This window comes from Temnothorax nylanderi, unplaced genomic scaffold (assembly GCF_030848795.1).
Source record: "Temnothorax nylanderi isolate EJ_2023f unplaced genomic scaffold, tnyl_v1.0 TNYL_tig0376_pilon, whole genome shotgun sequence".
Lineage (NCBI taxonomy): Eukaryota > Metazoa > Arthropoda > Insecta > Hymenoptera > Formicidae > Temnothorax > Temnothorax nylanderi.
The window spans coordinates 141220-163174 of record NW_027249438.1 but is presented as its reverse complement, the minus strand read 5'-3'; the positions used below and the strand labels follow the sequence as shown (position 1 = coordinate 163174).

Sequence of the window (21955 nt, the reverse complement as noted above, 5' to 3'; positions counted from 1 at the left end):
CCAAAAATTGTACTTTTTAGCATAAGTTCTTATGGGAAATGACATATTGCACACCTTCAGAATGAAATAAGTGCAAGAAAAAATGCAAATGATAAGGAAAAAAAAATATGCACATGTAACTTAATAATTTACAAATAAATGAGTGAAAGAAAGGGGAAGGTTACCGCACATTTCGTAGAAAAATTAATTATTAAAGCATAAATTGCTTGATTTTTCGTCTGCTAGACTGACACGGTTGTGAGCAGCTTCACGCACTATACACGCGGCGACCAATCAGAGCAATCCCCTTCACTCCCACTACTTCAAATGCTAGTGCGCTGTTGCCAGAACCCCCGCGTCCCACTACTCCCCCCGATGAAGCAACCGAACCTCTTTAATACTAATATATATATATTAATTCAGGTCAATTTCTTTAAACAATGTCTTATTTAAACTGTGAATTTCAAAATACTTACATTAATCATTCGAAATCCGTAGAAAGCAAAAAGTACCGTAAAATATGTAACTAAGCAGAGAAGTATTGTGTTATATGTATCTTCAATAACATCAATAGCTCTATAAAAGACATATCATGTATTAAATATATTCTATCACATATTTCATATGGATTTTATTTACTTATTATATATCTTACAGAAAACAAACCTAAGCAAACGGATATGCTTTACTATGCAGCATTTTAGAACTTCGTGGTAATTTATGTTTTTATCCAAATATTGCAAGTATTTCTTGAGAATGTCTAACTGACCGCATATATGAAAAACCAAAAGACTAAGAAAATTGTCTATTGCAGTATAGGACATCATGGCGATAGCTATACTGATTTCTTGATTAATAAATGTCAATTCGTACTGTGGCCTTTTTGTTATATCGTAAATATAATGAGTTTGTAAAGGCAGTGGCCTTCCTGGATCAGTAATGTTGGGAGTAAGTCTCATCGATATTCCAAAAGCAGGCAGTATTGCGATAAACAAACACGCTAATCCCTGTGCACAGTAGGAGCAAATAATAATTATACGTGCAGTCTGTGCTCTTCGAATCATCAAGCTTCTCTCTTGATCACTTTTTAACTTTATCCAATCCTTCGCAATCATATTCATAATCGGTATAACAGCTTAAAAGTAAACAATTTACAGCGTTGTTGAATTAAAATATGTTAAGTTCAACCCTAAACAGTAGAAGGCACAGAAAAAAATTCAACAAAAATTTGAAACAATGTCACTGTTTTCGTAATTAAAAAAGAATATATTATAATTATTTATCAGTAAAAATATTAATTCCATTATCTACGAATTTTAATGCACATAAATATCGTACAAGCTCTATTATTTATATAAAGGTGAATTTATTATAACTTGTTATAATATTTTTATATACAAAATAATTAGCGAAATTAAATTTTGTGAAAAATATTTTAATTAAATGTTGTATATATTTAATTACAAAAATCATACATACATGTATGTACATAATTTTTGAAATATAAAAAACGCTTAAAATAAAAATAACTCATGAATTATTTAATAAGTAGGGGAGACCGGGGCTAAGCCGACAACGGGGCAAACTTGACACTAGGCTTTTTGCCAATTTAAATCTATCGTAGAAACTTGCCTTTCCTACTGTAAATGCGTCTTTATGTGCCAGTATTATCAACGGAATTTGGTAACATTCTGAGTTATAGTGTAACTTTTTACGCGACATAAGCGTTTTTGATAGTGAAAAGTAATTTTTCTGATCTCTCGAAAATGTCTACTCTTTCATCGAGCTTTACTCTTGCGAATCTACCGGTAAGTGATTTTGATGGGAAATTTGATGCTCTATATGAATCCGATAATCGTTTTTGCATATTTTCGATATTTTCATGTTTTTGAAGTGACAAAAGTGAAAAACGACGTCCGGGGCAAAGTCAACACCACGCCGTTTCGTCGGCTCCCAGTAACAAACGATGCTTGTCATGCAGCCGTATGGCTCATGACAAATGTATGCGCACGTCCGATCGCGAGTTTACCTGTATTAATTGTTTTTCAGACATGAGTTTAGATGAAGATAATTGAAAGTTCAACAATTTTTGTTCTTATTATTTTAAATGATTGTTCTAGCTACTTTATTCCGAATTTTTGTACTTTTTAAATACACAATAAACAATGTATTTTCATTTTCAGACAGTAAAAAATAAGTTCCAGATCAAATTGTGTCGATCAGACAAAGTGTTGAGTTTGCCCCGGCGGGGTGTCGAGTTTGCCCCGGCATTTTTCAATTCGAAAATTTGTCTTCGCGTCACTTTTCCTTTCCTGGCGGCAAAACAAAGCGACGTACAGCAAAACTTCCTGAATCAATTTTGTACCTGAAGAAACACTCTTTAAATATGTACCATTGAATTTGCCTAAAAATTTTAATTAAATATTAAAAATTGCCTTTGAAAAAATAGTGTCGGCTTAGCCCCGGTCTCCCCTACATGTTCTACTGTTTATATAGAAAAAAGATGTATTTATATATATGATTTATTTTCATTTAAGTAAGTGAATTATGCGATATGTATTTAAAATTATTAATATTAATTTAAACACTCAACTTATGTATAAGTTATTTATCATACTTTTATAGCTTATAAATACGATCAAATGATCTCTACCTTCTTTTTTCCACCAAAAAATCATGATTCTAATCGTGCAACTTATAGCTGGTAAAGTAAGTTGTAAATTATCTAACATTAGCAAACTGTTTCCGAAAATTTTTATCAAGGAATGTATAGAGGGAATAAGAAGGCTGATTAATCCCAACAAAGTTACCAGCACTCGAAAATTGCACATTAATTTCTGCCGAGGATTTCGTGCGACATTAGGCCAAAGTCCAATCAAGTTTAAAGTAAAACGGTTTAGTTTCACTGCCCATTCAAAATCTACCTGCGGAAACCTGGATAAATACAATGCTCATAATATAGAAAAATTATATAATTCTTATATAACATACTGAAATACATTCATAATTAGACTAAACGGACTGTGTGTAATAATTTAAAATAAAATATCTTTAAAAACTTTAATTTGGGTTAGTCATGCAAGTATAAGAATTATTCTAGAAGTAATAAATAATTATTAAACAAAACTGATTGATTTCAAGTTGGTGTAGTTTATAGATATAACTAACGTGTGTGTGTTGTGTGTGTGTGTGTGTGTGTGTGTGTGTGTGTTGTTACAATATTTCGATATGATCATAAGAAGCACAATTCACTGCACAAAGCGATAATCCAGACTTTTTGTTAACGGTGAGTAAAATAAGATATAGATTATTATTATTATTATAAATGATACCACTGCTTGCATACAATTGCAAAATAAAATACGTCGTTAATATTCTTTCACATACAATTACAATAATCAAAACCATGAGCACCTTGATATCCGTCATATTTCGAACTTTCCATGTTCAATGCTATCTAGAGACTGGCGTCTCTCCCTCTTTCATGAATCGACGTTACCTCCTATGCCGCGAAGAGCATTTCTTGCGCATGCTTATACCACTTTTCGAAAGTATCGAACGATCAACTTGTAATAAAGTATTTTAAATATTCTGCCTCTACCGTCGTTTCGAATTTTCGTCAAGTTTCTTGCATCGAAACATGCGCTAATAAAAAATTGCACGATAACAAGTGGATATGCTACATGAAAAAAACGTACATAAGTGCACCAGTTATATTTTCAGGCTTCTACAATCCTCTGCTGCTTATAACTATTGCTTATAGTAGTAGACTATATAGAGCTTTTCATGCATTGCTCTAATGATGTTAATTTTTTACAATAAATTTGCAGAAATTGTATTGTTTGTTTTTGTATGTATTTTTAATATAATTGTTATTAAATAAATAACTTTTAAAATATTTTAAATTCTTAAATCAAGTTATCCAGATTTAATAATACATTATATAAAATAAATGGTTAAATTAAATAAATGGCTAGCCTGGCCAAATATTTACGAAAAAACAGGTACGTCTAAATAACGATTTTCTTAAGTTTTTTATTTAAATTCTATATTTGTACTACTACTAAGTAAATTCTCAGTTTATTCCACTCAATTAATGCATTAAAATATATTTATTTGTAAATGACGTATTAATAGTTGTTATAGCATAGTTGAACTATAGTTTTCTATAAAAATGATTGCATAATATAGAAAAAAAATTTACATTTCTCTCACTTTTTCTATCATCTTCTTATTGTGTACAAAACGGATATATAACCAACTGATGTTTTTACTAACTGAAATATATATTTTGATAATAATATGGTTATTTAACAATATAAGCTTAATAGATAAATAACTGTGGAGTTTGAGATTATAAATACATGAAATAAAAAATTTAAATTTTATATATTAAAACATAATACAGATTGCACAATAAACTTTAATAAAAGTTTAGTAATACCAAGCGAGGTTTTAATACAATACTTATAATTTAACATGAAATTATCTTACACTGCAAAATGTAGCCATTGTAACAGGAGAAATTTTTCCAGCGGTGAGATAAATTGGTTTAGAGCTTCTTGTCATTAAGATCAACAAATCTTCTGTGATTTGTGGATCCATGGTGTACCATTTATTACTGTATGCAGCATAATATATTTTATTGCACTTGAAAATGTCAAAAACATTTTTAGTTATAAATTATTGAACAAATTGTCCCATAACTAAATAAAAGTTTGTCATTATCATATGATAGTTTATACAATTAATTATGCAATGTTTAATTTATATTATTTTTGTGACTAACCTGGGCCATCAAAATATCGCCAAGAACGCAATATAGACACATATGTCCAAATAAATTAAAAATTGTCAATATAAAAAATACCAAGCGAGAGACTGATAAATCATTGCCTTCGTCGAATATCTAATTAATTTATATTATATGTGTATTTATAGTATTTTGTATAAACTATAATATTTTGTACAATTAATAATATTTTAAATATTTATAATAAAAATCTATTTAGATATTACACGTATTAGTCATTTTTTAATCTTAAAAATTATTTAACAAACAAATTTCAATCTTTAAGCATTTGGACACTTACGGTAATTATTCGAAATGCGTAGAAAGCGAATAATATTGCAAAATACATAAATAAAGAGAGGAGTATTATATTATATGTATCTTCAATAACATCAATAGCTCTATAAGACATTTCGTATAGTGAATATATTTGATCATGCACTTTGCATGAATATTTGTATATACTTTCTTATAAATAACAAACCTGAGCAAACGGATATGCTTTATTATGCAGCACCTTAGCATTTCATGATCATTTATGTATTCATCCAAACGTGTCAAACGATTCTTGAGAATGTCTAACTGGCCGGATATATGAAAAATCAAGAGACTCAGAAAATTATCTATTCCAGTGTAGACCATCAGGGCGATAGCTAAATAGATAGCTTGACTAATAAATATTAATTCGAATTGCGGCCTTTTAGTTGTATCGTAAATATAGTTTTCTATAGGCGTTGGTCTCCCTGGATCAGTAATGTTCGGTGTCAGTCTCATTAATATTCCAAAAGCAGGCGATATGACGAGAAAAGAGCACTGCATTCCCATTATGCAGTAAGAGCAAATAATAATTGTCCGTGCAGTTTGCGCTCTTTGAATCATTAAACATCTTTCTTCATCATTTATTGACTTTATCCAATCCTTCGAGATCATATTTATAATCGGTACTATAGCTTAAAAAATAAACAATTTTATGCATATTTTACAGCATTGCTAAATTAAAATATATTAATTTCAATGCCTGAACAATAAAAGCACAGAAAAAAAGAAACTGAAATAACGTTATTGGTTACGCGTATTTGTTTCAAGAAATAATATTATAATTATAAATTAGTAGAAATACCCCAATATTAATCTATGAATATTATTACACATAATTAAACTCCATTATTTATGTAAATATTAAATATTTTATTTACATATATATAAGTGTATATGTGTTTATGTACACATATATACTTGCATAAAATGAATATAATTTAATTTTATACAACGTAAACTATAAACTGTAATATTTTTATATGCAAAATAATAACTAGTATAATTAAATTTTATTTAAAAAAATTTTTTGTATAGATCGTATTTTATTTTATTTTAGAAATCATACATATACATATATATAATTTTTTTGTGTAAATAAAAATAAGTTAATAATATTCACACAATCCTAAATATCCAATTTATTTATATATTATAGTATAATTATGCATTTATAACTTATATATGTAATTAGGACCGAAATGATGGTTACCTTCTTTTTTCCACCAAAAAATCATAATTCTAATCACACAGCTTATGAGTGGTAAAGTAAATTGTAAATTATCTATCATGAGCAAAATGTTTCCAAAAATTTTTGCCAGGGAATGTACAGAAGGAATAACAAGACAGAACGTTATTCCCAGAAAAGTCACCAACACTCGAAAATTGTACATTAATTTCTGCCAAGGATTTTGTATGTTTTTGGGCCAAAGTCCAAGCAAATCTAAAGTGAAACGATTTAGTTTCACCTCCCATTCAAAATCTACCTGCAGAAATCTTGATAAGTCTGAAGTTTATTAAAAGGATTACACAATACAAAACATACACAAAAATATAATTACAATTAGATTAAATATATAAAAAGTTACTTAACAGAATACGTGAAGTAACTTAAAATAAAATATCATTGAACACTTTACATTTGATTAATACGAGTTTCAAGATTCTTCAGGAAATAATAATACATAACTTATAATAAAAGTCATTGACTTCAAATTTTGTATTAAGATATGGCTAACCTTGTTAAAATAAATTAATATATGATAATAAGAAACACAATGTGCAAGTAAAAGCAATCTAAAATTTTTGTCAATGCTGAGAAAATATGACATAGATTATTATTATAAATGCTATCATAGTTTGCACACATATTACTAGTAAAATACTTCCTTAAAATGTTTTTCAATTATAGTTACAATGATTAAAACTATAAGCACCTCAGTATCTGTCATATTTTGAACTTTCTACGTCCAATGTTGTCTAATGACTGACGTCTGTTTCACTTTCATAAATCGACGTTACCTCTTGTGCAGCAAAGAGCATTTTTTGCGCATGCTTAAAATACTACTTCTCGAAAGTATCGAACGATCAAAACTTGCAACAAAGTATATTAAATATTCTGCCTCTACTATCGTTTCAAATTTCCGTCAAGTTTCTAGCATTGAAACATGTTCGAATAAAAAATTACACATATATCTGACGAGAAAACAGCATGTGTTAAGTACATCAGTTATATTCGCATGCTTCTAATCCTCTGTTGCTTATAGTAATAGATCATATAGAACATATCATGCATCGCTCTAGTGGACTTAATTTTTTTTTTATAATTTTGCCAAAATTTTTATTGTTTGATCTTATAATGTAAATTCTTCAAAATAAATATAAAACGTAAAGATCAAGTTATTATATTAAAATAACTTTAAACAAATTAATAAATTGATTATTTTTACGGTTTCAAACTTTATTAGGTATTTCTCATAGTAATGTGTATGTGTGATGACTGATGAAATTAAAAGAAATTTTTAGAAAATACCTTATGAGTCACATATAAGATTCACTAAATTGTTCCTTAGAGTGCAAGAAACATTTCAATATGAGGTTAAAAGTGATTATATATTATTTGAAATTTCTACTTTAGTCATTGAAGAATATGTATATGTAGTTCTCTGTTAAATAAAAGATAATCTCGACATTACAGAAGCATTTTTATTTGGAAAAAACTATGCTAATTACAAGGTATCTTCTCGAAAGAAAACACAGGCGAAATCTTCTTAATCTAAAAACCGTGCAGTGTTGTATTATATTTTAGGTTAGCAGTAAATTACAGATATAAAAGTGTAGACAGCGCTCATGCTGTTGAATCTCCGTGCCGCTTGGCGGCCCATAAGGGGAACGACTTGAACTGCAAAAAGCGTCGCTTATTCCAACAGGTATTAATACTTGCATATTATTAAGCAATTTTTTAAGAAAACAATAGTGTAAGAACTATCTTACACTATTATTTTCTTAAAAAATTGCTTAATATGAAAGAAAGTTTAGATTTATCTTACTTTATTCTCAGCTTTGTACTTAGCTTCTCATTGTATGTAAAACGGATATATATCCAACTGACGTCTTTACTAACTGAAAAACACATTTCTTAGTACTATAGTTAAAAAAATATCTCTGAATAATTAATATTAAAATTTAATGTAGTAAACAAGAGAATAAAATAAAACAAAAGATTCAAATTTTATCAAATAATATAAATAGTTGTATAAAATATATTATACAATTTTTGTGTCAGATAAGTTTTAATGAAAAAATTACTGTCGAACATTATGATATCTTACACTGCAAAACGTAGCCATCGTTATAGGAAATATTTTTCCAGCAGTCAGATAGACCGGTATGGAGCCTCTTATCATTAAAAGTAGCAAGTTGTGGGTTACTTTTGGATTCATGGAGTACCATTTATTACTGTATGCCGCGTAGTATATTTTATTACACTTAAAAATATTTAAAGTATTTTAGTCGAAAATTATTACACACTTTATCTAGAAACTGAATAAAAGTTACTTATTAATTTCAATCAATTAATGCACTATTCAGACTTATAGTATAACTTTTCCATTCTATAAAAACTTTATTTCAGGATTAATTTATATTTTTACTTTCATAAACTTAGGTTAAACTTTTGTGATAGCTAACCAAATGAGATTAAACGAAGTCATCAACAATTTAGTTATGTATTATATACAGAAATTATTAATAATTTTTTTACGTGTGACAAGTATTAGAATGAGTAGGTACGTCATGTATTATATTAAATATTTCTTGCATAAATCAATTATATTATGTAGCATATATTGCATATGTGTATTATATGTTTATTATATGCACATATTTATTATATTATAAATTTTATATTGCATAATTATAATTATACTTCAGTATTAATTATAATTATAATTATGCAATACTTTTATTTTACTTTATGCAATACTTTTATAATTAATACTAAAGTATTAATTATAATTATTACTTTAGTATTAATTATAATTATAATTATGCAATATAAAATTTACATGACTTCTATAACAAAAAAGAGAAAAATTCGACTAACCTGGGCAACCAAAATTTCGCCAAGAGCACAATATAAGCACATATGTGCGAATATATTGGTTACGGTAGACATAAAACATATCAAACGAGGGAATGATATATCAGTCTCTTCGTCAAGTAACTAATTAATTTATAGAATAAGAGAAAATATAGGATTTTTTAAATGTTAATATTAATTCAGATGTTTGTAATAAAAAATTATACAAATGGAAATTTCTTAGATAGAACATAGAAAATGCGTAGTATATTTATAAGTTATTTTCTTATTTTAGTTAAGAATTAATTTATTAATTCAAATAAGTCTTATGGAAATATAAAAAAATTCAAAATACTTACAGTAGTTATCCGGAAACCATAAAAAGCAAAGAGTATTGCAAAATATGCGAATAAAAAGAGAAGGATTACACTATATGTATCTTCAATAACGTTAATAGCTCTATAAAAGGTGGTCCACGTATTAGATATTTACAGATGGAGTACTGATTACATATTTTATGTGGATTATATTAATATATAAATATCAAACCTAAGCAAACGCATGTGTCTTATTATACAATTCTTTATCTCGTGGGAATTAACACATTCATCGAAACTTGATAAACGGTTCTTGAGAATCTCTAATTGACCACATATATGGAAAACTAGTAGTCCGAGAAAATTATCGATTCCACTGTAGGACATCATGCTGACAATAATATAAATAGATTGACTAATATATGTCAGTTCATACTGTGGACTGTTTGTTACATCGTAAATGTAATAAGTTTGTAGAGGCATTAGTCTGCCTGGATCAGTAATGTTGGTTGTGTCTCTTATCGATATTCCAAAGATAGGCAAAACGATAAGATAAAAGACTCCTGTTCCCATTATGCAAAAGGCGAATGTAATAATTATGCGTGCACTCCGTGCCCTTTTGATCATTACACTTCTGTCTTGTGCACTTTTCACCTTTATCCAATCTTCTGCGATCATATTCACGACTGGTATGATAGCTTTAAAGAATGTCAATATTATAAACTGCGAGAACACTTAACATAATTATTGAATCGGAATAAGGAACCATTACAAGTTTAAATATAAACAAAAAAGTAAGAATCTTTTTTTTGTTTTTTAATAAAAAAAAACAAAGTTATTGTTATGTAAAAAACAGAAATAAATTTGTAATATGCAATTTTTATTGCTCATAAGCTTACTCATATTATTTATGTAACTGATAGGCCGGTATTCATAGTCAGATCTTATATATAAGATCGTCTTAAGTTTATCTTTAGATATTCCGTAGCCAATGAAACGAGTCGTTCAGCATCTAGAGATAAACTTAAGACGATCTTGAATAAGATCTGACTATGTATACTACGGGCTTTATATATATATATATATATATATACATATAATATCTTACCTATACAATGGCATATATGCATATATTTTTTTCGTGATTTTTTATTAATATATTTTTATATAATAATGACTAATGTAATTGTATTGTGTAAAAACGTTTGTTTTATTTTAAAAAATAAATAACGTATAGATATTTTTAATGTAAGAAACGCACACAGCAAGTTATGATTCAAAAAGTTTAGAAAATACATTAATATAGTTTGTTCTTTATATAGAAATAAAATATATACATATATGATTGATTCCATTTACATAAATAAAATCAAGTTATTTTATAGAATATTGATATGGACTTTTAAAATATTATATATGTGTGTACATTGTAATTATAATATAATATTTAAATTATGTGCGTCCATAATTATAATTTAGATAGATAATCATAAATAATGTCTACCTTCTTTTTTCCACCAGAAAATTACGATTCTTATCAAGCAACTTATAAATGGTATGGTGTATTGTAAATTATCTAGCATTAATATAATGTCTCCAAAAATTCTTGTCAAAGAATGTATAGAAGGAATAACAAGACAGAACGTTATTCCCAGAAAAGTCACCAACACTCGAAAATTGCACATTAATCTTTGTCGAGAATTTTGTACAGTCTTAGGCCAGAGCCCAATCAAATTTAAAATAAAACGATTCAGTTTTACTGCCCATTCGAAATCTACCTGTAGAAGTCTTAGTGAGTCTGAAGTTTATAATATTATTTATTTTCATTAATTTCTAACACAAGTAAAACCACAGTTAATGTGCAAATATAAAATATTTTTTAATAAAATGCGAGAAAAATAATATTTAAAAACACCTCACTTTTTAGTAATCACGCAAATTTAGTGATAGATATAAAAAAATATAATATGATGAATAATCTCCCCCCCCCCCCCAAGAAAGATCTTACGTTAGATGTAGTTAATGTTTTGTTGCAATAATTCAATAACTTAATCCGAAATACTATTATAGTAAAAGCAATAAGATAATTTAAAACTTTCAAATACTATTATTAGTCGTACACATGGTAATGAAAATTCTTATATATTAAGATTTTCCCAATAATGCAGTTACAGCGATAATAAACACCTTGGTATCCGTTATATTTTGGACTTTCCATGTCGAGTGTTGTCTAGAGACTGACGTCTGATTCTCCTTTATGAATCGATATCACCTCGTATTCAGCAAAAAGCATTTCTCGCGCACGCTCAAAATAATAATGCTCGAGAGATGCGAATCAACTTGTAAGTTTATAAAGTGAGTGTATTAAATATTCTGCACCCTCATTTGAAGTTTCCGTCCCTTTAGTATTGACGATCGCACAAAACATTCGAGAGCAAAAAATTTCGTGACAAGTGGATAGCGAGAAAAACATTCGTATGTAGACACTCATTATTTTCCCACACTTCTATAATCGGCTATAACTTATATGCTTATAACTATAGTTAGAAATAAATTATATCAAGAGACACGGTATTGTATCGCGCCAAATACACGCGGAGCGAGACCGACCGTGACTCTTTTACGCGACGCGACGATTTGCAAGTACTCGAGATGTTGAGATGTAATATACTATTAAAATATATCCTTTGATGACAGCTGTAATAATCTGTGCTCATCTCATCATATCGTATCTTGTAAGAAAACTACATTTTATTGTATTAAAGATAAAACAAGTACTTTTCAATACATATACAGTTTTACTTTCTTGGTAAGAAATATAAACTGTAGTTATCTACCGTTCGTTTTTATTACTTGATAACAAGTTTTGATAGGCAACATTTTGGAGATTTAAAAAAATTTGAAAATTAGTAAGTATCATTTATTCGTTACCGAAATCACCGTTATTTGAAACAGTGGACTTCGGAACAGCTTTGTATTGTTCATGGACTATCGAAGAAGATGGTTCGCCTAGTACAGTCCATAAGGCTAAACTTAACATCGTACATCGTCGACAAGGACGCAAATATTTTGAATTGTAATTATATTTCGAATAATGCTTGATTATTGGCATTGAAGAATTGGATAACAGTGAATTAGCGTAGTTTATATACTTATGCTATATTTCCACATAACTTATTAATATCAAATAGTTTAATATTTAACGGTTGGATTTAGTTCGTAAAAAAATATGAATCTTTTTGGATTAAAATATATAGAACTGAGTTTCATTCCAAATTATTTTGCTTTTAATTATCTAATAGAAATACATTTCCGTTAAATTATACAGTAAAATTTATAATTTATTTACTAAAAACATTTTAATATTTACACAATTCTTAGTTTATTGCATTCTATAAGAGTAACATATTATTAGAAAAACTTTAACTTTATCTCACTTTCCTAATAACTTCTCGTCTTATGTAAAATAGATATATATCCGACCGACGTTTTTATTAACTGAAAAATATCTTTTTAGTAATAATTAATAATGTAATGAATTTATAATCACACGAAGTTTTGAGATATGTATATAGTGTATATATAAGATAAGGTATATATGGAGGGGTAAAAATCAGAGTGGTGTAAGTCAAATTTTTAAAAATATTTTTTCGTGTGTTTAGATGCAATTTATATATTGTAGAGATTGCATCTATGCACACGAGAAAATATTTAAAAAAATTTAACTTACACCACTCTGGTTTTTACCCCTCCATATAGATATGCATAAAGTATACATAGATGCAATAAAAAATATATAAATTATTAAATTATTGTATAAAAATATTACTAAAATTACAAAGTTATTTAAATGTTTTTGCCACAATAATTATAAAACACTAAAATATCTTACATTGCAAAATGTAGTCATTGTCACGGGGAACATTTTTCCAGCGGTGAGGTAAATTGGTTTAGCGCCTCTTATCAGCAAAAATAACAAGTCTTGTGTAAGTTTTGGATCCACGGAATACCATTCATTACTGTAAGCTGCATAATATATTTCATCACACTAAAAAGTATTGAAAGTCTCTTTAGATAAAAATTGTACGCATTGTTCCGTAATAAGAATAATCTAGCCATTGATTATAAAGTAATTAATATTTTTATTAAAATTGTAAATTAATATATTTACATAAATAATAAATGCGATAAATTATTAATTTCTATTTTCTAAAAGCTTATATTAAATTGTTACAATATTTAATTTAATATGAATGATATTAAATCATGATCAGTATATTTCTGCATAATATTTCGACATTAATATTTATTTTTGTTATGCGCTCATGCATGATAAATATTAAACTTTATTATACACAAACATCTTTCTTAAATGAATCATATTGTAATATAAGTGTAAAGCCAGATACGAAACATATAACTTAAACGATGTTTATGGTAAAAATAAGAGTGCAACTTACTTGGGTCACCAAAAATTCGCCCAGAGCACAATATAAACACATATGTCCAAATAAATTAAAAATCAGGGATACAAAATATACCAAGCGTGTGAGTGATAAATCATTTCCTTCGTCGAATAGCTAATTAATTTACCGAATGCGTAAGAACATACAATTTATCACAATTAAAATAATTTCATATATGTTTATCACAAAATATTTTATAAATACATATAGTAACAACTTACAATAGATATCATTGCGTCAGTAATTTTTAATATTTACGTTTTGTGTTAAAGATTAATTAATAAGCAAATTTTTATCTTTAAACGTTTGCACACTCACGGTAATTATGCTGAAACCGCAGAAGGCGAACAGAATTGCAAAGTATGTAAATAACAAGAGAAATGTTATATTATACGTATCTTCTATAACGGCAATAGCTCTACGAAAGACATTCTGTGGATTAGATACACCTGGAGAACAAATTGTACATTTCCTAAGTAGCAGAGTTATGTCAAAAGACAACACAGTGACATCTATTTTGGTCTACTATTATAGATATCGCTATGTTGTTCTTTAACGTTATTCTGTTGTACGGATTTCATATATAAATTACATATTTTTCGTAAATATCAAACCTAAGTAAACGAATGTGTCGTGCCACACATCTCCTTAGCATGTCGTGAGAATTGATGTATTTATCTAAATGTGTCAAACGATCCTTGAGAATGTCTAGTTGGCCGGATATATGGAAAACTAGCAGCCCAAGAAAATGATCGATTCCAATATAAGACATAATTGCGAGAACTATGTAGATAGCTTGACTTATATATGTCAGTTCATACTGCGGTCGTTTTGTTATATCGTAAATGTAATGGGTTTGTAGAGGCATTACTTTGCCTGGATCAGTAATATTGGGCGTCAATCTCGTTGATACTCCAAAGATCGGGAGAATGATAACAAATAAGCATGCTACTCCCATTATGCAATATGCACAAGTAATAATGATGCGTGCAGTCTGCGCCCTTCTGATCATTATATTTCTCTCTTGCAGATTTTTTGATTTTCCCCAATCCTCAGCAATCATATCTATGATTGGTATGATAGCTTCAAAAACGTCAATATTGTATATTTTAATGCACAATTAACAATATTAGAATGGAAACAATAACAAGTTGAACTGTCAGCAATAAAAAGTTTAATAAGATAGAGTTGAAGTAAAAACAATTATCTTTTATTACAGTTTTAAGACGAAAAACAGTATAAATAAGTGACAAAACCAAAGTTTCGTAATTTCAAATTAGAGATTATTATAATTTTATTACAATTTCGATACGTATATCTCTCATGCTCATCATTTGCAGTTTAGAGTTATAGCAGAAAATTGCTTACCTTCTTTCTTCCACCAAAAAATCATGATTCTTGCCGCGCAACTTGTAGCTGGTAAAGTAAATTGTAAATTATCTATCATTAACATAACATCTCCATAAATTCTTATGAAGGAATGTATAGAAGGGATCAAAACGCCGAACGATATCGCCAGGAAAGCGACGAGTGCTCGAAAATTGCACATTAACTTCTGTCGAGGGTTCTGTGCGGTTTTAGGCCAAAGTCCAATAAAATCTAAAGTGAAACGATTTAGTTTCACTGCCCATTTGAAGTCTACCTATAGAGACCTCAGTAAGTCACAGCTCATGAAAAGTATCATAGGATCTTATGCATACATATAAACTAACAATTAATGTAAAACGTGTAAAGTCATACACTTAATAGAATGAATAAAATAGAATGTTTGACAACAACTAATTTTTTATTAATCATGAAATTCAAAAATTATTTTAAAAGTAGTAAATAACAGATAATAAAAATCTCATATTTCAAATATCTATGATAATAAATAGCTAATGCTTATTACAATCATTAAATATGATAATAATTAGCATAATTTAAAAAAACCTGATGCAATGCAATACACCATTTATTAAAGGCGGTCAAATAAAATGTGGATTAAATGTCACTATCATCACTAAATAAATATATTTTTCAAAAAGTTACTGTGTCTTTCAGTTAAGATAACAATCACAATAATAAGCACCTCGGTATGCGGTATATTTCGAACTGTTCATGTCGAATGTTGTTTCAGGACTGGTATCTATTTCTTTTTCAGAAAATAACGTTATCTCCTATTCAGTAGAAGTCATTCTGCGCGCATGCTTTTATGCCACTTCTCGAAGGTATCGAACGATCAACTTGCAACAAAGTATTTTAAATATTCTGCATTCCCTCGTTTTCAGCGCCAAACATCACGCAAAGTAATGAAAAAAAAATTTCGTAATAATAGGTCTTGTGACACGTAGATGAAGAAAACGCTTATGGGAACATCTGTTATATTCACACGTTTTTGCAATGAGTTATAGCTTATAACATTACTATACTATACTTATGTTAGCAATAGAGGACACATAATCCGGCGTTGTATAACATATAATGTCGTGAAAAATAATTTACGTATCATCTATAACTTACTTGCAGATATCCAAATTGAAATCGCATGATAACGTCATTGTAAGGATTGAGTTGCTATTTTAAAAGACATCAACTCGTCGCAATCATTCATCATCGATCGATGGTAGTTATAGAAACTAGTCATTTTCCTGAAGACTTGGATGCTGAATGTTTTAATTTCAGTAAGTTTGATCTGCAATACTGAAGAAAAAGTTTGAACCGCATATTCTTTCCCAGCTCTCTCTCTCTCTCTCTCTCTCTCTCTCTCTCCTCTTCTGTTATGATTCAACCTGTTATTCACTTTGATCTAGCTAAGTTTATCTGACTGGTCCGAAGAATCAAATGTAATTCTTCTGGGATACGTTTTGCTGAACTCAACGCTTATTCCTTTCCATATCGACTTGCTTCAATATTACTAAATTATTTATCATTCAATAAAAACCTTGTGTCACATATGCATACATATGTTGAGAACATTTAAATACATGGTAATCGATATCCGGCATGAGTATTCATAATAATCATAATAATTCTCATTATCTCTGGTCCCAAGTAGTCATCGACGAAACGTGAATAATAACAGGTGAGTAAAAAAACAATAAATATAATGCCATACATGTGACATATTCCCATGCACGCAAGATCAGTTATGTGTGATTACTATTTAGGGGAGATCAGGGCACGCAAGTTGATATAAAATTAAATACAGAAACATATGTGTCTGTAATTAATTCTGTATCCATATGCGTGCCCTGGTCTTCCCTAAATAATAATCATATGTAATTGATCATATACAACGCATAATATAATAATATGTTTACCACCATGTTAGTACGTTACGATGGTAACATATATCTTATAACACTCCAAAAGCACTTTTGACATAAATATATTGATAGATATAAATTGGAATACCTATTTATAATTTCATTTATAATTTTATTTTATTAATAATTGACACTCATAACAAAGTAAATTTAGATCAATTTTATACGTACAAAATGTTATTAGAGTGGAATTGTTTTGGACTTAATACTACAAACAAAATCATATTTATACAAATTAAAATGTGTATTTAAATATATTATTTCTGCACTATATCAATAATGTGATCATATGAATTATCTTTAATACTGTAAACGTTATAAATATATTTGAACATTTTGTACAATAGCTTTATTATTATTGGATTATTGCAATTATGTATAAGAAAATCTTTATTATTAAAGTTAAAATATCCTGTTCTTAACCCTCCATTGTCTTTGTATGAGGCGAACGCTCAGTCAGTTCGCATTTTATTTTTTTAATTGCATAGATGTGGCATAAAAGTTGTCATGTGGTTGTCATATTGAGTTTAATTCGAATATATTTTACTTCTAATCATCTAATAGAATTTGCAACATATTTTCGTTAAATTATGCAATAAAATCTATATAATTTATTTGCCAATAACATTTTAATATTTATACAATTCTTAGTTTATTGCATTCTATACAGATAACATCTTATTAGAAAAATTTTAACTCTATCTCACTTTTCTAATAACTCCTCGTCGTATGTAAAACAGATATATATCCGACTGACGTTTTTATTAACTGAAAAATACATCTTTTTAGTAATAATTAATATTGTAATGAATTTATAATCACACAAAGTTTAGAATTATATACGTATAGTGTATGTGTATATAAGATGAGGTACATAGATATGCATAAAGTATACATAGATGCAATAAAATATTAATAAATTATTAAATTATTGTATAAAAAATATTACTAAGATTACAAAGTCATTTAAATGTTTTACCACAATAATTATTAAACACTAAAATATCTTACATAGCAAAATGTGGTCATTGTCATGGGGAATATTTTTCCAGCGGTGAGATAAATCGGTTTAGCACCTCTTATCAGCAAAAACAACAAGTCTTGTGCAAGTTTTGGATCCAGGGAATACCATTCATTACTGTAGGCTGCATAATATATTTCATTACACTAAAAAGTATTAAAAGTCTTTATAGACAAAAACTGTATGCATTGTTCCGTAATGAGAATAATCTAGTCATTGATTATGAAGTAATTTATATTTTCATTTAAATTGTAAATTAATGCATTTATGTAAATAATAAATGCAATAAATTACTAATTTCTATTTTCTAAAAGTTTACATTAAATTGTTACAATAATTAATTTGATAAAAATGATATTAAATCATCATCAATATATTTCTGTATTATATTTTGATATTAATATTTATTTACGTTATACGCTTATGCATGATAAATATTGACCTTTATTATGCATTAAGACAAACTTTTTTCTTAAATGAATCATATTGTATTGGGTTGGCCAATAAGTCCGTGCGGTTTTTTAATTATAAATGTTCGATGATTATTTTTATAGAAGGTAATAACTTTAATCAATTATGTATTGGCCGTTGTTATCTACTATCTTTTGCCATCTTTCGGGCAGCTTCATAATTCCTCGTTCAAAGAACTTCCTGTCTTTCTCGGCAAAGAACTGTTCCAAGTGTTGTTTGACAGCTTCCTCAGAAACGAGGTGCTTTCCATTCAAGGAATTTTGAAGGGAGCGGAACAGATGATGATCTGATGGTGCAATGTCTGGAGAATACGGAGGATGTGGTAAGACATCCCAGCCTAGCGCCAATAATTTTTGCCGGGTTTGTAGAGATATGTGCGGCCTAGCGTTGTCATGGTGAAAGACGACGCAATTCTGGAAGCTTCTCGTGGATCGTTGCATTTAATTTATCCAGCTGACTACAGTAAACATCTGAATGGATCGTCTACAATAACATCACACGCAAAAGATCGTGGGGGCAGCGCAGCGAACCGCCACAAACCGCTTCGAAGGCAGGACTTCACTCGAGCAAGATCATGCTCTCAATTTGGTGGGATTGGAAAGGTGTTGTGTTTTACGAGCTACTTTCGAAGAACAGAACGATCAATTCAGATGTTTACTGTAGTCAGCTGGATAAATTAAATGCAGCGGTCCACGAGAAGCGTCCAGAATTGGTGAATCGTAGAGGCGTCGTCTTTCACCATATGACAACGCTAGGCCGCACACATCTCTACAAACCCGGCAAAAATTATTGGCGCTAGGCTGGGATGTCTTACCACATCCTCCGTATTCTCCAGACATTGCACCATCAGATTATCATCTGTTCCGCTCCCTTCAAAATTCCTTGAATGGAAAGCACTTCGTTTCTGAGGAAGCTGTCAAACAACACTTGGAACAGTTTTTTGCCGAGAAAGACAGGAAGTTCTTTGAACGAGGAATTATGAAGCTGCCCGAAAGATGACAAAAGATAGTAGATAACAACGGCCAATACATAATTGATTAAAGTTATTACCTTCTATAAAAATAATCATTGAACATTTATAATTAAAAAACCGCACGGACTTATTGGCCAATCCAATAATATAAGTGTAATGCCAGACACGTAACATATATAAATTATACGATGTTTATAGTAAAAAAAGAATGCAACTTACTTGGGCCATCAAAAATTCGCCCAGAGCACAATATAAACACATATGTACAAATAGATTAAAAATCGTGGATATAAAAAATACCAAGCGTGTGAGTGATAAATCATTTCCTCCGTCGAATAGCTAATTAATTTATAGGATACGTAAGAAAATACAATTTATCATAATTAAGATAATTTCAAAAATGTTTATCACTAAATATCTTATAAATACATATAGTAACAACTTAGATATTATTGCGTCAGTAATTTTCAATATTTACGTTTAGTATTAAAAATTAATTAATAAGCAAATTTTTATTTTTAAATGTTTGCACACTCACGATAATTATGCGGAAACCGTAGAAAGCAAAAAGCATTGCAAAATATACGAATAATGAGAGCAATGTTATATTATACGTATCTTCTATAATGGCAATAGTTCTACGAAAGACATTCTGTGTATTAGATATATTTCCCAAGTAGTAGAGTTATGTCAAAAGACAACACAGTGACATCTATTTTGGTGTACTAGATATCGCTATGTTGTTTTTTAACATTATTCTGTTGTATATACGGATTTCATATATATTTTTCGTAAATATCAAACCTAAGTAAACAAATGTGTCGTGCCACACATATCCTTAACATGTCGTGAGAGTTGATGTATTTATCTAAATTTGTCAATCGATCCTTGAGAATGTCTAGTTGGCCGGATATATGGAAAACTAGCAGCCCAAGAAAATGATCGATTCCAGTATAAGACATAACTGCGAGAACTATATAGATTGCTTGACTTATATACGTCAATTCATACTGAGGTCGTTTTGATACATCGTAAATGTAATGGGTTTGCAGAGGCACTAATCTGCCTGGATCAGTAATATTGGGCGTTAGTCTTATCGACATTCCAAATCCAGGAAGAACGATGATAAACAAGCATCCTACTGTCATGATGCAATATGCGCACATAATAAGTAAGCGTGCACTCTGCGCCTTTCTGATCATTATATTTCTCTCTTGCGCATTTTTCGATTTTCTCCAATCCTCCGCAATCATATCTATGATTGGTATGATAGCTTCGAAAACGTCAATATTGTATATTTTAATGCACAATTAAACAATATTAGAATAGAAACTATAACAAGTTAAACTGTCAGCAATAAAAAGTTTAATAAGATAGAGTTGAAGTAAAAACATTTATCTTTTATTATAGTTTTAAGACGAAAAACAGTATAAATAAGTGAAAAAAACAAAGTTTCGTAATTTCAAATTAGAGATTATTATAATTTTATTACAATTTCGATACGTATATCTCTCATGTTCATCATTTGCAGTTCAGAGTTATAGCAGAAAATTGCTTACCTTCTTTCTTCCACCAAAAAATCATTATTCTTATTGTGCAACTTATAGCTGGCAAAGTAAATTGTAAATTATCTATCATTAACATAATATCTCCATAAATTCTTATGAAGGAATGTATAGAAGGGATCAGAACGCCGAATGTTATCGACAGAAAGACGATAAGTGCTCGAAAATTGCACATTAACTTCTGTCGAGGGTTCTGTGCGGTTTTAGGCCACAGTCCAATCAAATCTAAAGTGATTCGATTTAATTTCACCGCCCATGTGAAATCTACCTATAGAAACTTTAATAAATCGGAGCACATGTAAAGCATCATCACGTAATCATAAATATGCAATAAATAAAGCCACAATTAGAGCAAAACATATTTGCTTAACGCACAATGTCGTGTTTAACAGAATGTATGAAATAAATAGAATATTCAAAAATAATTTTCTATAAATCCCTAATTGTATAACTGTATCTCTGAATAATATTTATTATACAAATTCGAAGATTATTTTTATAATCCATATTTATAAAAGTAAAATAATAAATATGGATCATAAAAAGCACTAATTTACTATGATATTACTTCTTATTTATTGTAATTAAATATAGCTAATTTTCTGTTACAATTGTTTAATACACTGCATATATAAAAGGATATCAAAAGAAGTTCTTAAAATATATA

The 21955-nt window shown here is 28.8% G+C and overlaps 3 protein-coding genes and 2 pseudogenes across 3 annotated transcripts; all 5 read right to left on the bottom strand.

Moving 5' to 3' along the window:
- Positions 1-290: 290 nt before the first annotated feature.
- LOC139781944 (uncharacterized) lies at positions 291-1224 on the bottom strand (annotated as a pseudogene).
- Positions 1225-3968: 2744 nt separating this feature from the next.
- On the bottom strand, positions 3969-6592 carry LOC139781955 (odorant receptor 33a-like). The gene is made up of 6 exons (XM_071720833.1): positions 6300-6592; positions 5256-5721; positions 5073-5172; positions 4769-4888; positions 4474-4629; positions 3969-4256 (listed from the first exon to the last, which is right to left on the bottom strand). The coding sequence occupies exons 1-6, from the start codon at positions 6478-6480 to the stop codon at positions 4203-4205; spliced, it is 1077 nt and encodes a 358-aa protein (XP_071576934.1). The 5' UTR covers positions 6481-6592; the 3' UTR covers positions 3969-4202.
- A 1180-nt stretch (positions 6593-7772) lies between these two features.
- Positions 7773-11702, bottom strand: LOC139781952 (odorant receptor 9a-like). Its single transcript, XM_071720831.1, has 8 exons — positions 11672-11702; positions 10989-11258; positions 9717-10182; positions 9527-9626; positions 9192-9311; positions 8419-8574; positions 8137-8209; positions 7773-7988 (listed from the first exon to the last, which is right to left on the bottom strand). The coding sequence occupies exons 1-7, from the start codon at positions 11700-11702 to the stop codon at positions 8156-8158; spliced, it is 1197 nt and encodes a 398-aa protein (XP_071576932.1). The 3' UTR covers positions 7773-7988; positions 8137-8155.
- A 1046-nt stretch (positions 11703-12748) lies between these two features.
- On the bottom strand, positions 12749-16290 carry LOC139781954 (odorant receptor 9a-like). The gene is made up of 7 exons (XM_071720832.1): positions 16014-16290; positions 15319-15589; positions 14565-15033; positions 14269-14368; positions 13945-14064; positions 13377-13532; positions 12749-12982 (listed from the first exon to the last, which is right to left on the bottom strand). The coding sequence occupies exons 1-7, from the start codon at positions 16050-16052 to the stop codon at positions 12926-12928; spliced, it is 1212 nt and encodes a 403-aa protein (XP_071576933.1). The 5' UTR covers positions 16053-16290; the 3' UTR covers positions 12749-12925.
- Positions 16291-17779: 1489 nt separating this feature from the next.
- On the bottom strand, positions 17780-21598 carry LOC139781940 (odorant receptor 4-like; annotated as a pseudogene).
- Between the last annotated feature and the right edge of the window lie 357 nt (positions 21599-21955).

Bases quoted from the DNA above. Each gene is read 5' to 3' on its own strand.
- LOC139781952 (XM_071720831.1), bottom strand. From the start codon at position 11,702: ATGGAAAGTCCAAAATATAACGGATACCAAG. The intron at 10,183-10,988 runs GTAGACATTATT...CATTCTTTAAAG, and splicing joins TTTCTGGTGGAAAAAAGAAG to CTATCATACCAGTCGTGAAT. The intron at 9,312-9,526 runs GTAAGTATTTTG...TAAATTAATTAG, and splicing joins ATGGTTTCCGGATAACTACT to TTACTTGACGAAGAGACTGA.
- LOC139781955 (XM_071720833.1), bottom strand. From the start codon at position 6,480: ATGTACAATTTTCGAGTGTTGGTGACTTTTCTGGGAATAACGTTCTGT. The intron at 4,889-5,072 runs GTAAGTGTCCAA...TAAATTAATTAG, and splicing joins ACGCATTTCGAATAATTACC to ATATTCGACGAAGGCAATGA. The intron at 4,257-4,473 runs GTAAGATAATTT...TATATATTTCAG, and splicing joins CAATGGCTACATTTTGCAGT to TTAGTAAAAACATCAGTTGG.
- LOC139781954 (XM_071720832.1), bottom strand. From the start codon at position 16,052: ATGAACAGTTCGAAATATACCGCATACCGAGGTGCTTAT. The intron at 14,369-14,564 runs GTTTGATATTTA...TGTCTTTCGTAG, and splicing joins CGACACATTCGTTTACTTAG to AGCTATTGCCGTTATAGAAG. The intron at 13,533-13,944 runs GTAAGTTGCACT...AATACTTTTTAG, and splicing joins GCGAATTTTTGGTGACCCAA to TGTGATGAAATATATTATGC.